General features: G+C 42.2%; 1 protein-coding gene across 4 annotated transcripts in view; it reads left to right on the top strand.

The window, feature by feature from the left end:
• Positions 1–2,083: 2,083 nt before the first annotated feature.
• The window catches only part of LOC118076759 (uncharacterized), a 49,501-nt gene continuing 37,372 nt past the window's right edge, over positions 2,084–14,212 (top strand). For 2 of the 4 annotated variants that reach the window (XM_035099743.3, XM_060280075.2), the window contains exons 1-7: positions 2,084–2,351; positions 5,182–7,317; positions 9,562–9,676; positions 11,259–11,341; positions 11,686–11,811; positions 13,663–13,721; positions 14,004–14,154. In XM_035099743.3, coding sequence (XP_034955634.2) covers positions 5,298–7,317; positions 9,562–9,676; positions 11,259–11,341; positions 11,686–11,811; positions 13,663–13,721; positions 14,004–14,154 — 2,554 coding nt within the window. In that variant the 5' untranslated portion in view covers positions 2,084–2,351; positions 5,182–5,297. The remainder of the gene's footprint in view (positions 2,352–5,181; positions 7,318–9,561; positions 9,677–11,258; positions 11,342–11,685; positions 11,812–13,662; positions 13,722–14,003; positions 14,155–14,212) is intronic. The other 2 variants (XM_035099744.3, XM_035099745.3) reach the window with 2 other exon arrangements.

The following is a 14,212-nucleotide window of genomic DNA, read 5'->3' as shown; positions in this document are numbered from 1 at the left end:
AGGCAACCATAATAAACTAACTGCAATCCTATTCATGTCTATTCTAAAGAAAAGTCCCATTGAGATCAATTATTCCCAAGGGGGTTTAGTTTTGTAGCCTTAATGATCTGAATTGGAATTTGGTACACATACAATTTCGACATTTTGTATTTCGGAGTTAATTCGTACAACACATTCTTCTCTGCAGGATCGGCTCTAAGCATGCATAGATATGTGCTGATATCAGTGCTTTTTCTGGGGGGGGGAACAGGGGTACGCATACTCCTAAACATTTTGTGAATCTAAGTTTGGCCTCATCGAGGGGCAGTATTTCAATATGAGTAGGAAAATGAGAGTACCCCTAAACTTTTTTATATATAGAAAAAAAGCACTGGCTGATATGAGCAAGCGTTACTGTATGCATGGACTGGGCATCTGCAGTTGGTCAGCAGCAATTGGCATTGTCACAAGAGCAGCAGCACATACGGAATTTGCTACTGACCATCAGTGCTTTTTTTAAAAGAAAAAACGGTGCCGGTACTCACCGTGAAGTTGTTATAGTAAGTGCCACACTTTTAACACACTTAAAACATTGTCCAGTGATAGTATGGACTGCCTTAAACAGGGATAACTGGTCAATCCATCCAGCCCAATGTTGCCTCCTGTGGCTCGAGGCTTTCACAAGAACCCAAGCAGAAATCTCTCCAGGCCTGCAGCCTGTGATACTTTTAACTAGAAATGCAGGGGTTGACTGGGAAACCTATATGCACAGCATGGGCTGAACCCCTCAGTTATGGGTCCTCCCCACTTAGAAAAATAAGAGAAAAACAAAGCTACCTGCCCCAACATTATTTTGAAACCAGCTTTTAAAAATGCAGGCAACAAACACACAGATAGGGATTGTAAAAGAAACACACTGTCTTTGGCGAATCACTGAAATGTCTGTGGAACAACTAAAGTAAAATAGCTTGACGCTGTGACTACTAGCAACAATGGCTTAAATTGCAAAGGACAATCTTACTGTGGAAATATTGGATACATAGATTACATAGTCTACAGCAGATTATATAGAGAAAAATACTGGTGTCTGCACTTGTTTTGGAATTTAAGCTGAAGCTTGAACTCCCACATAAATAAACAGAAACTGGAGAGGGGTGTTCAACTAAGGTTTGTTCAGAAGAGACCCCGTGAAATTAATAGACTTAACTTAGTCATGTTCATTAATTTAAGTATTTGTGCACTACTACAGCCAGTCTTTATGTAGGACTCCAGGGCCCTTGGGTTCAAAATAAGGAAGCACAGCCGTCTATGGTGGAGGCATTTCTGACAGTAATGGCAATCAAAGGTTAAAAATATATAAAAATTGAGCCACTGAGCACCTCTCCCATTCATGCTTCCTATAATTTGGAGATATTAGACGAAGTCTTACAGGGGCAAGACCGAAAATGAAAGCTGTCCATCTCATACTGCCATTGTGCAACAAAACCATGTCCAGTTCTGGTTGCCTCGCCCAGAGAGCTGGAAAAGGTTCAGAACAGGGTAAGCAAAATACTCAAGGGGTTGGAGGAAGGGTTGAGGCATCTGGGGCATTTTAGTTGGGGTGTGTGTGCGTGTTACAGATGTAGACAAGTTATGCAAGGCGTAACTCTCTCACCCAACTGCTATGAGCGTCAAGAAAGTGGAAGAAGCAAGCTCATTTTCTTTGTCAGGGTCAGGGCGCCTCCTAGTGGAGCCAGCAGGACAGTGCCGGTGTTATTCCCTTTCCTCGAAGCCCCTCGAGCCTCCCTCTCCTCCGCAAGTCGAACTCGCAAGAAAGTCCAATGTGTTCCCAGGGGATTTGGCGGCGCCCCGGCAGCGAAGCGACAGAACGGCCCGGCGGTGGCGGCTCCCCTGCGCCATATGCCAAGGCAGCTCGACGACCCCCTTTCCGGAGCGGGCTCGAGCTGGCGACTGCTTCGCGGGAAAGGACCGCGCGAAACCGTCGCGGGGAGGAACGGGGAGAGCCGCTTGGCGCCCCTGAATCGAGAAGCGCTGAGGGAAAAACCCGACGTCCCTCTCTGGAGGCTCCCGCCTCGCGCCCGCTTTGCCGACTCCACCCCCGGCGGTCGGTTTCCACGGGGACAAGAGCCCCGCGCCGCAGGCAGAAGGAGGCGGCTGAGGCGCCACCCGCAGCCTCCCTCCCTCCCTCGCTGCTCCTGCGGGTCGCGGGCTGGAGAGGCGCCGCGCGGGACGGGGCTGCCTCGCGAACTCGGGCGAACTTCTCCCCCGACGGAGCCCCGCGCTGAGCGACTTGCGCCGAAAAGGAGCATCCCGCCCTTCCCAGGCGCGGCGCGGCGGCCCCGGGAGTCTGGCCTCTGCCGCTTGGTGAGGAGGTGCGTTTCCACTCGTCGTAACCCCCCGTCGGGGACGCGGTTGGCTCGAGAGTTTCTCCCTCGGGGGGGGGGGGGAGCCCTTTCTCTCTCGCCTCCTCCTCAGAGGAGAAGCCACCGATGCAGCCATGGCCTCGCCCCGCCTTCGGGCCCTTAGTTCGCCCCGCTCTCCGGCAGTTGCTGAGGCGAGCGGTCCTTTCCTTCTGCCGCTCTCTCTCTGCCCTTTCGTGTAAAAAGAGGAATCAACCTCACAGAAGCCCCGTGCATTTTCTGTGCGTGAATTTCTCACGCCTCACCAGAAATTCGCCGCTTTTGTGAAGGTGTGAACTTGGCGAGGGACACGCGCGTGGGGCGAGATGGGATCTTCTGGGCCCGCAGAGTTGGAGGAAAACTCGCCTGCATAGCTGCCAAGTTCTCCCTTTATTTAAGGGACATTCCATTATGCTGAATAGGCTTCCTCGTGAGAAAAGGGAAAACTTGGCAGCTATGCTCGCCTGAGACCTAGAAACGCTGCCTTTAAACCACAAAACAGGGTTCCAAAAAGCACATTACAGTTTCTGGGCAGGATCCAGCACCTGAGTGCAGTGCTTAGGTTTACGTTTAAAATTTTAAAGGGGAAAAAAAAACTGGATGTACATTTCCAAAAATAAAATACAACTTCTTCTTAATTGTATTTCAGTCCAACAATTACTTTGATAAACTACATATTTTGTTATGTGCAAATGGCTTTAGATACCTATGAGGTCCATAAATTACCATATAGCACATATTAAACACAAAAAACAGTGGCAATTTATTGTTGACAAAGGAGAGCTGGACATATAAAGGGCCCCATTACCTTCAGTAGCTTAGGGCCTCATCAAACCTAAATCCGGCCCTGCCTGAGTCCATTCACTGAACTTCGATATATATGCAGCACAGTGCTAGAGGTGCTGGATTTGGCCACAAACTTCTCCCTTGTTCTCTTCGAATGGCGGAGCTGAGCTCCAGTGAGCTCTGACTCTAAAAAAAAAAAAAGCCCTGTTTATATGTTACGGAGTTGAAGCATATTGTATTTATATATAACCTCACACAGTAGCATGTTGGCATACGGAAAGGGTTTACACAGCACACAATGGCCTCACTACCATGGAATTTTGATGCTGTGAGACATGTTTTCCCCTCTGTCTTAAGATCCAAGTAACAGTGGACTCATTGCCTTCGGTTGTTAATTAGCGCAAGGCAATCACATCAACATGAGTTCATCTAACCCTCTTTTTGAAAAGTCACTGGTGCCTTCTGGGAAATGAAAAAAACAAGCTGTACGCATTATTTTTTGCCTGTCTTCTCCAAATCACCCCTTGATGTCTTTGTTTCCTCATCTTTGTCTCTTCCTCCTAGACTTAACATTTATTTCCCATATGGGCTGGCCTTCTCAATATTGAAGCAATATAAGTGAACTGAATTAATATCCTGTCTACAATATTATAATAAAGCAGTACAATCAAGTTACACCTTTAGGTGGCAGCTTGAGACTATATTTTATTTTGAAAATGAATACACAATTTTGTTCATCTGTAATTACTATATTTGACATGAGAGACATGTGTCCAGTTTTGATTTGTTACAGCCCACCTTTTCTTTATTCAAGAAAAGGAGACCTGTGCTTTAGGTCAAAGCAACCAGCCTTACTTAGTCAGTTACACTGGGAGATAATGACCTGCCCGAGATGACCCAGTTGGCTTTGTGGCCAAGTGCATAACTGAACTTAGCTTCCACATAGCTCAAATTGCCACTGCACCATACTGATGTCTTTCTCTTCTTGACTACGTAGTTGAAGTAGCTTAGTTTTCTTTTAAAATAATTTCTGGGCCTCAATCCTGAAAACGGTTAATTCAGATATGAAGCTGACAAGATTGTAACAGAATTGGGACTACTAGGAATCAAGAGGGGGGGGTGCAGTGTTGTTTGGGAATTCCTGATTCTTGGAAAAGGACAAAAATATTTTTGGGGAAACACCTGAAGCCCCCCCCCCCAAAGCCTCCCTTAGACAAAAACCAAACTCACCACTGAGAACTTGTCATGCTCCCTTGCCCCAGAATGTAACTGTCAGCTGGGAAAGAAAATGTGGGGTGGGGAGGGGAGAGAGAATAGTGGAATGTCCTAGTTCCTCTTAGCTTATATTATTCAATAGGTGACTCAGTGAAACATTTTGTTTCATGCCTACTTGCTGCTTCTAATAACAATCTTTGGTGGCTGAGTGCCTATACATTTAGCAGTGATACTCAGTAGCAGAGAATTCTGCATATGTATCTAAGGGGTCTCCCAACAAATACACACACACACACACACACACACACAGCCACACACAGCACAGTCCAATAAACCCCATGGGGTTATAGCAATATTGATAGCAGTTGAGGCTATAGAGGTAAGAATTAGGACTAGATCTGCTTAGCTTCAGCAAAATCGCAACATTTGTACAAATAATTCATTGGGCCCTTTCCCATCATATTGTTCGTTTTTTCATGCATGGTATTGATAAGCCATCTTACAGCTGCGTTTTTAGGACATCTCACTACAAGACATTAAAACAATTTAAAATAAATAAACAATGAATTTTTGTTTTTCTATTAACTTGACTGCTTGACACTCTCTTGATTTTCAGTGGCCTGGTTTTTGCTACAGTCTTGTTAGTGATCCCTACCTATTAGACAAATGCAAAAGTTAAGAAGGTGGCCCTGACTATAAAATTTATGACAGAATATACATTTTACCCATGTGGACTATCCTGTTTGCACTGCCAATAAATAATTAGAAAAGCTTTCATGTATATCTCTGTTTGTTTCAACAGATGGAGCATCTGTCTCCTAAGGTAGAATCACTCTTTGCTGGAAGTGAAATTGATATGGCAGGTACACAGAACCTGACATTCTTACGACATAAGCGCTAACTTTCTATGGAAGGACAATGTCTGGCTCTGTTGGTGATGCCAATAGCCCAAATTCAGTCAAGGCCAGAGGTGTCCCATTACATTCTGTAGCTAATGCTAGAATGGGCTTTCAGCAGCCCAACAAGTTGGTAAGCAAAGGAAATCATTCAATTCAGAGACTCTCTAGAGTGAGCTATCCAAGAATGGAACAAGAAACAAGTAACACAAATGAACCAAAACACAGAAAATGTTTAAGCAGTACCTACATATCAAAATTGGATAATCAACTACTTGAGGATGCAAGCATTCCTGAGACACAGAAACTCAGAATGGTTGCAAGCTGGGCAGAATTGTTTCATGCTACATCTGTTGTTGGGGACAACCTGCAGGAAACTGGAAAATCTACCTTGGATTATGATACAGTGGTTCAAAAGAGCAGTGGTGAAGATGCCATAAATAAAAATGCTGACGATTTGGAAACGAAGCTATTACATGCACATGTTTTAAATCCTTTCATAACCTCTGAAAATAGCTCAGCGCGGGCTGAAAGATGTACTCCTGCTTTTTTATGTTGTAATACATCACCTCCTCCTTGCAATAGTTCTGCTCGAGCAACTAAGCCTGAGAGAGAAGGAAGGGATATTATGCTTTCCACCAAGATATCAGAAGAATGTGAAGTTGAGGATGAAATGCATAGTAGCACAAGAGAAGCCAGTTCTTTAAATGCTCATAATGTGTGTAAACTTGATGATTCATGTACAATTACAGTGGACCTGCACAAAAATAAAACTTTTTTTTGGCCTCCTCTCAGTGATAGTTCAGATGAGGAATTTGCAGATGTGAAGATTGATTGTCTAAAACTACCAGAGAGCAAGGAACACACAAGCCCTCTTAACAATAATGCCTTATTTGAGGCAGAAAATATTAAACCCATCAATTTACCTGTGCTGGAAGGCAGACACTCCTTCACCAAAAATTCTGACATTTGTCAAAAATGGAATCCAGGAACAGAAAAGCTCTTGGAGATCAAAGAACACAAATGCAAGGATTTCATGTGGACTCTCAAACCTAAAGCTTCCAGTGGGACCAATGTTGTTGGAGAGGCTACAGACAGAAACATCCCTTTTCATCTCAAAGTAAAAAAAGATGCATTAAGGGATAGGATTTCAGACTTTCAGCCTCTAAAGAAAGGCGTCGATCAGAAAAATGCATTTAAATCTGAGCCTATGCTAGGGATGGATAAAACTCTAGAAAGGAAGAATATCACAGAACAACAAGCAAATAGTACATCTAATGGAAATGACTGTAGCAGAGAGGAAAGGGAAACAGAATTTAAATTCCTGATGAAAGATCCAGACGTGCAAATTAAGAGTTTCTGTGGGAACACATTATTGAACCCTTCAGAAAACAGTACTTCAGTCTGTTTGAATCACAGTTATAAAAACACTTACTTGGGCAGTAGTAGTGACTGCGTTTTGTTAGACATTCTTCTCCAGGTTACTGATAGTGTAGAACACAAGTCCAATACAGTTCCAATATATGTGCACGGTGATAGACATGAAAATATTTCTGAGGGTGTTGCAAAATCAGTAGTAGGTTCTAAAAAGAATACAGAAGATTTTCTTGTCCCAAGAATAAAAGCTGATGGTGATGAGACGCTATTTTGGAATAACAAATCCCAGTTTGATCCCAATCACAGTGATAGTGTTTTGGCAAAATATTACTTCTATTTGAGTTATCTCAATAAGTCCAAAAGGCTTCAGCAAGAGGTTGGTGGCAATCTTCTTTCTTGTCAACAACATTTTGGAATTTCTAAAGAAGCAAAAATATCTGCACTCGACTACCATAAGGGTGGTAATATGTATGCACATAAGGCTACTGAATATACGAACAATGACCTAAGCTACTGTGAGGATAAAAGTTCTGAGGTTATAAAACAGCAAAGCCTTCCTGAAAAACAGGAATCAAAGTCGTCTTTTTCATGTAACAGCCCTGAACATTTATCTAATCTATTATCGGTGGAAAAGAAACAATTGGAGAATGGGCACATTTTGAAAGGTAAAAATAGACTGATGTTGTCTAGCAAGATTGTGATGTATATGATTGTATATGATTGTATATGTATATGATTGTGAGGTATATGATTTCTTTCCCTTTTGCATAAAACAGGCACCCCCAAACTTCGGCCCTCCAGATGTTTTGACCTACAACTCCCATGATCCCTAGCTAACAGGACCAGTGGTCAGGGATGATGGGAATTGTAGTCCAAAACATCTGGAGGGCCGAAGTTTGGGGATGCCTGGCATAAAATAATGTGTCAAAATAGCTACATTGTTGTGAACATGGAATATAAGTAGATATCTGCCAAATTTCATGGAAATGGCTTTATTTATACACAGTCTGTGTGATCTCAGTTTTCTGTGTTACAAACATAGCCTTCAACCCGTTTGTAAACCCATTAACACACAAAATATGTTTTAAAACTTGTAGCCTACGCAAAGGCTTGTATCAAACAACCTAGTGCAGGCACCATAGGATTGCACTTTCCATAGGTTGCACGTCATACTTTTAAGTGCCTTCAGTTAAGCTTCTGTCGCACCCAGAGGCTACTATGTGTGTGCAAAATGAGTTTGAAAATTGCTCTAATGATGATGTGCCTCCTTTCTCAGGGACTTTGTATGGGGGAAGAGATATCTGCCTGTTAATGTACTCATCAGCCCCCAGGGCTTTCTAGCCACTTGGAGTGGCTTGGACCTTCACAAAAAGATGGAGGCAGCCCTTTGACCACCTCATAATAATCAAAGAATATTTAAAAATCCACATTTTTATGTGGCTTTTCAGAAACAACCAATAATATGGGGCAGAACATCCCTGGAACTGGCCACATGCAGAACTGAGACACACTGTAAATAGACTGATCCATCCATTCCTAGCAAAAGGATTGGCATTTCTCAAAATAGGCTAGTAAATGCTGGGAATTATCAATGAATATCTTTCCCAATACAGTATATTATTTATTTGTTATGATTCTACTTAATAACAGAAGAATTCTGAGTGACCTGGTCCCATGCTACTCTAGTAATGTTTATAGTGTGGAATCAATATTGGGTGGGGTGAACTAGATGACACTGCCCCAACTCAGCTCTGGGTTCATTTGAGGTTGTGTCACATCATGGAAATGGCTCCTATGCCTCTGCAATAATGCATGGGCAGAAAAAGAAGGCGAAGTACAAGCAGGAGTGCATGGCCAAAACAACTGTTTACATCAAGATCAGCATAAAGCTTAGGAAGGCTGGTTTCAAGCCAGGCTGGTTATTGCTTAGTCTAATTGCTATGACACCACTCTTGATAACAGTGGTGGAAGTCCTCTTCTGGTCACTCATGTAAGGAGAATGTGAAAACAAGTGTGTTGTGGGAACTCTATGGTCTGTTCTCCCAACACTTCGTCATAATCAAAAAGCAGCTGGATCAGAGCTCTGTTTTCGATTGGAACAGAAGGTGTGCTCTAAGGGAGTGCAGTTTACCCTTTCCCTTTCTGTAATGATTTTGTGACTGAATCTCCCTTCAACTCCCTTTATCATGCCTGTTTTCACCTCCCAAGCAGAGCTAATAGCAGTTGGGAGAGGGGAGATTGATTGTGGAAGTAGTTGGGAGAAGAGTTAAACACTTTCTCCCTAGCACCACCTCTGCTGTCAAAATCAGAGCATCCACAGCTGTTTTTGAGGTTTACTTTTTAATTTGTTTCATGAAAACGTTGGGAGAACTCACTATGGATCTCATGGGCCATATCTGTTTTGTCCATTTTAAGTTGGCTTGTGTACCATCCATGCCTTATGCTTGGCAGTGGATTAAAAGAGAAGATGGTCTGAATGTATACTGTATTTGGGAATGAATTCATACGAAAATATTGCCGCTGTGGTCTAAACCGCTGAGTCTCTTGGGCTTGCCGATCAGAAAGTCGGCAGTTTGAGTCCATGCAATGGGGTGAACTCCTGTTGCTTTGTCCCAGATAAATAGGTACTGCTGTGGTGGGAAGGTAAACGGTGTTTCTGTTGCACCAGAAGCAGTTTAGTCATGCTGGCCACATGACTCAGAAAGCTGTCTGGACAAATGCCACCTTCCTCAGCCTGAAGCAAAGTGGGCGCCACACCCCAGTCACTGGACTTAACCATCCAGGGGTCCTTTACCTTTACCTCATATGGAAATACGCATCCATGTTTATAGATGGTTATCTCATATCCCTTGAGTATGCTTTTATTGTTATGACTATGGAACTAACTGTGACTGCATCGTGCTTTGAAGGCAAGAAGCTTTCAGGGGCCATGAAAATCAGCATAGATGCAGTTGGTCCTAAGAGGTGTTCCAAGAGATCCATAACTGCATGTGCATCTTTCACACAGAGAGAGCTGAAGCCAAGGTTTGTTTTTTATGTTTTAATATTTTCCATCCTGTGATGTGTTATTGAATGTCTTGTTGGCTTTTGAAAGGGGGACGCATTTACCCTGATTCCCTGCAGATAGCCTAAGTGAAATGTCTGTCTTAATTTCCAATGATGTCAAGATTAAAGTTTTACATAGGAACTAATAGACTAGCGCTTAAAAACTATGGTTTATGTCTTAAAGAGAACTTTGATATACTGTGGTTTTTCCTGCAGACCTCTTCTCATTTAATTTAAAAGGCTAGTTGGGAATGAGTTTCTCTAAGGTGCTGCTGGAAGGAATTTTTTTAATTTTGTTTCGACTACGTCAGACCAACATGGCTACCTACCTGTAACTAGTTGGGAATGAGTTTCATTAGAACTGATACAAGAAACCTTAATAACAGTTGTAATAACTTTCTACACCTATGCGTACATTTTTTCAGCATCATAATTATGGGTTATCAAAATGTATGGGTTTCATCAGTGATGAATATATTCATCATGTTTTGTGCTTACATAGGCAGAGGTTAGCTGATCATTTTTTCTTTTGGAATATCTTTTGTGTGAATTAATTTAAGCAATTAAAATACATTATTTGCCTTTTTTAACTGATTAATTATAATTTAAATAAGTTTGTGTTTTACGGAAACAGCAATATTAGGTGTCTTTTGCAAGCATTAAGGATGTGTAAAGTACTTACAATCTAATCCCTGTTACTATAAATAGCTATGTTTAATATTTTGTTCTTTTCTTTAAAAATTTAATAACCCCTCAAAGATAAACATGTATGTTCTTAATCTGTAGTTTGCCCAACTGAAAGCCCTTCTCCACAAAAATATTGCGAGAAAGGTCACTATTATTCTTTCTTTTTAGATACTTTAGAGGGGACAGTGGCTCAGTTCAAGCATGATAATTTTGAGCTGATTAAACCTTGGTTTATTGGCCATGTGCCTGTGTGTTCCATCCTTTCCTGCATATTTATTTATCCTTTGTATTCCATTTGTTGCCTAATCTGAATGTGTCCAGGTGACCTACACACACAATTAAAAAACAACCATCCTTTTTAACAATAAAACAATACTTTGCTTTGGCAAGTCTATCTCTTGATTACAGTTTCCTGTGACTACTGAACCTGGTTTTATCTTCTGGTTTGTAAGTCCCAACTAAACCATGGTTTCTTGGTTTGGATGTGAGAAGCAAGAATAGATTCATATAGGAAGGGACAAGGAAGGGGAATGTGATGATATAAATCATTCTTCGAGTGATAGCAAATGATAAGCCATGGTTTATGTCTGAACTGTGTCACTGTCTTACCCAAGAATGAGAAAGGAATTGAAGCCATATATCCAACATAGATGTCATCTTTCCCCAACCTGGTGCCCTCCATATTCATTTTCAACTACATCTCCCATCATCCTGACTATTGGCTATGCTGGTTGGGGTTGATGAGAGTTGAAGTGCAAAATATTTAGAGGGCCCCAGGCTGGGGAATGCTTTTCAAAGTCAAACACTCCATCCATCCATATTGGCTCTTGTGGAGTATTTTTTCATTCACTTTTGTTTGTTTTTCTTTCAATAGATCACAATATACTCAAAGACCAGCACAGACCAGTGAAAGAACAAGGAAAGGAAGTTATAAGTCGCAGAGCCGTCCATCTTCAGGTGTGTGAAATCTGGAGTGACCTACTTGGTGTCAAAGCCTCTGTTCTCATATTTGTTTCCATGCATTGCATGTGAAAGGGGTGCAGGATTGTGGCAGTTGGCACTGTCCTTGCAGGAAATGAGAGGTGCCCCCCTTATTCCTCATGCTCTGCATTGTGGAAGGCTTCAGATTGAGACGTGGCAGGAAGACCTGTGTCTGCTGTAATTCTGGCAGATGATGTCAGACATCCTGGATGATTTGACTCAGAATTTTTTTTTTTAATCTTGTACCTAAATGTCTGTAGAATAGGATATATTGCTCCAATAAGCTCCCCCCCCAGTTACACATTTCTGCTTTAATATAGGCTGCAACCCTTGTAAACAGTCCAGTATGCATTCCATCTCTGAAACAACTGTACCATGTAAAGATCAGAAGAAAACATCTAATAATCAGAACACAAGGAAAAGTTTTCTTAAAAATGCAAATGCATGTAAGTGAATGTCTGTATATATATTGTGAACTGATATACAGCTGTCAGTCATTCTGTGGGGATGGGGGGGCATATCTCTTTTGTTTTTTCATAGAAGTGAAACCAATTGTATACAGAAAAAAAACCCCAAACCCCAATTGGGTATGCATAATCTTCAGGGCCTCACCTAAAGCAGCACAGTAGATTTTGGTCCTAATGCATTTAGCATGTGATATCCATCATTGGGCAATCTGCACTGTCCACTTTAGTGAAAAGGAAGATGTATATGTGTGAATCAGTTGGACAAGCATGTGAATCAGTTGGACAAATATGATGAGTGTGTATTTTCTCATTTCTCTGGAAGAGTAACTGCGTTCAGAAAATCTACAGTCCGGACAAAAAACACGTGCCTGCCCTCACAGCTCTCTTGCTTGTGCAAGCTCCTCCATTTATTTCAATGGGGAATTTTACTTATTTTCAATGAAATAGGTAGGAAAGCTTGGTATGCCCATCTCAGCTTCTGCGCCCGTAAGAAATAGCTGAATTATGGCATCACAATTTACAATTTGTTGGAAAATGAGAGTATCCCTAAACATTTCTTTTAGAAAAAAAGCACTGGGCATACATGTACAAAGGTTTCAGGGTGAGACTGAGAAGCTGCACTCTGGTGACAAGAACATAAGAAGCCATCTTATACCAAGATAAAGGGTCTATCTAGCTCAATATGGTCTGTTGACAGTCAGCAGCCCATCCAGGAATTTGAACACGAATCTTCCTTTCCCCTATCTTACCCGGAGATGCCATGGTTTGAACCTGGGGTATGCAAAATACAGTAAGTGCTCTACCACCGAGCATTTTGTGGAGGTGGGTGACATACTTGCAGAATATTATTCTGTGATCCTTGTTGATCCCTGCATGGAGAATTCAATGGAGACAAATGTGGAGCATGAGGGTGTTTTTGCATCCAGCACCTCCATTGATTAATTGATTATTTATTTATTAATTTGGAGCTTGTCAGTTCCTCCTCCTCCTCCTCCTCCTCCTCCTCCTCCTCCTCCTCCTCCTCCTCCTCCTTGCTTTGCCAGAGCTGAGTTGATTTGCCAATGAGCTCCTGAAGCAAGCAGAAGGTGTCATGTGAAAAAAATACCCCAAACCTCTCCTTGGGTAAAGGGCTTACAATTTTTTAATTCATAGATGAACTATATATAGTCACAATGCAAAAGTTGACATGATCCCCTTGGAATACTGGGCTTTTCTAAAATAGCTTCACTGTTTGCAGTTACAGTGGAACCCATTGCTGTGCAGTAATTCTTATAGGCTTATGTCTGTTATAAAGGTAAAGGTAAAGGGACCCCTGACCGTTACGTCCAGTTGTGGACAACTCTGGGATTGCAGTGCTCATCTTGCTTTACTGGCCGAGGGAGCCGGCATTCATCCGCAGACAACTTCCGGGTCATGTGGCCATTATGACTAAGCTGCTTCTGGAGAACCAGAGCAGCGCACGTAAACGCCGTTTACCTTCCTGCCAGAGCGGTACCTATTTATCTACTTGCACTTTGACGTGCTTTTGAACTGCTAGGTTGGCAGGAGCAGGGACCGAGCAACGGGAGCTCACCCCATCGTGGGGATTCGAACCGCCGACCTTCTGATCGGCAAGCCCTAGGCTCTGTGGTTTAGACCACAGTGCCACCCGTGTCCCATATGTCTGTTATTGCCTGGTATTAAAAATATTCAGGCCACAGATTTTTTTGAGGCACAATGCAATTCAGATAAGGTCAAGTTATGTAATATTCTGATCAAAAGGATTCTGAAAGGTTTGCCGAATTAGTGCAACTTTAGGGGATCCCAAGTAAAACCTTTTTGCTTCCACAGGGACAGAACTCAGACAGGAGCACGAAACTGCTGTTAAAGAATATGATGAAATAAATATGGTAAGTATATTTCATGGTAAGTATATTTTGTGTGCTGAGTAAAATAGAAGAAGTTTTGGAAACAAATTTTTAACATAGGAGACTGGCCTGTTTCTGTGCCATCAAAAATAGGCTCCTCACAGCTGCTAGTGAGACAAAGAAAATACAGTTTTAAAATTGGATCAAGTGAGTTTTATTTCCTTGCTGTCTTGCTCAGGTGTCTGTCATTACTTTGTAGTAGATTGGCTGCATTCTGCCCCCCAATTATTTGGCACAACACACAGGAATCTTTTTGATTTTCAGGAATGGCATAGTGACAGCAAGCTTTTACCATGGCTCCTTCTTCCTGATGAATTGTGGCTTTGCATCTTCTCGCTGCTGACTCAGAAAGATATTACTCAGGTTTCCCAAGTTTGTCAACGTTTTTATCGGCTTGCAGGAGATGAGTCGTTCTGTAAGTACTTTGGGAATGGGTAAATAGTAGGGCCTAAGGTAACCAACCTGGTAAATTC

Source organism: Zootoca vivipara, chromosome 10 (genome assembly GCF_965207765.1).
Source record: "Zootoca vivipara chromosome 10, rZooViv2.hap1.1, whole genome shotgun sequence".
Lineage (NCBI taxonomy): Eukaryota > Metazoa > Chordata > Lepidosauria > Squamata > Lacertidae > Zootoca > Zootoca vivipara.
The sequence above is the reverse complement of the archived record's forward strand: the minus strand, read 5'-3'. Positions and strand labels throughout refer to the sequence as shown.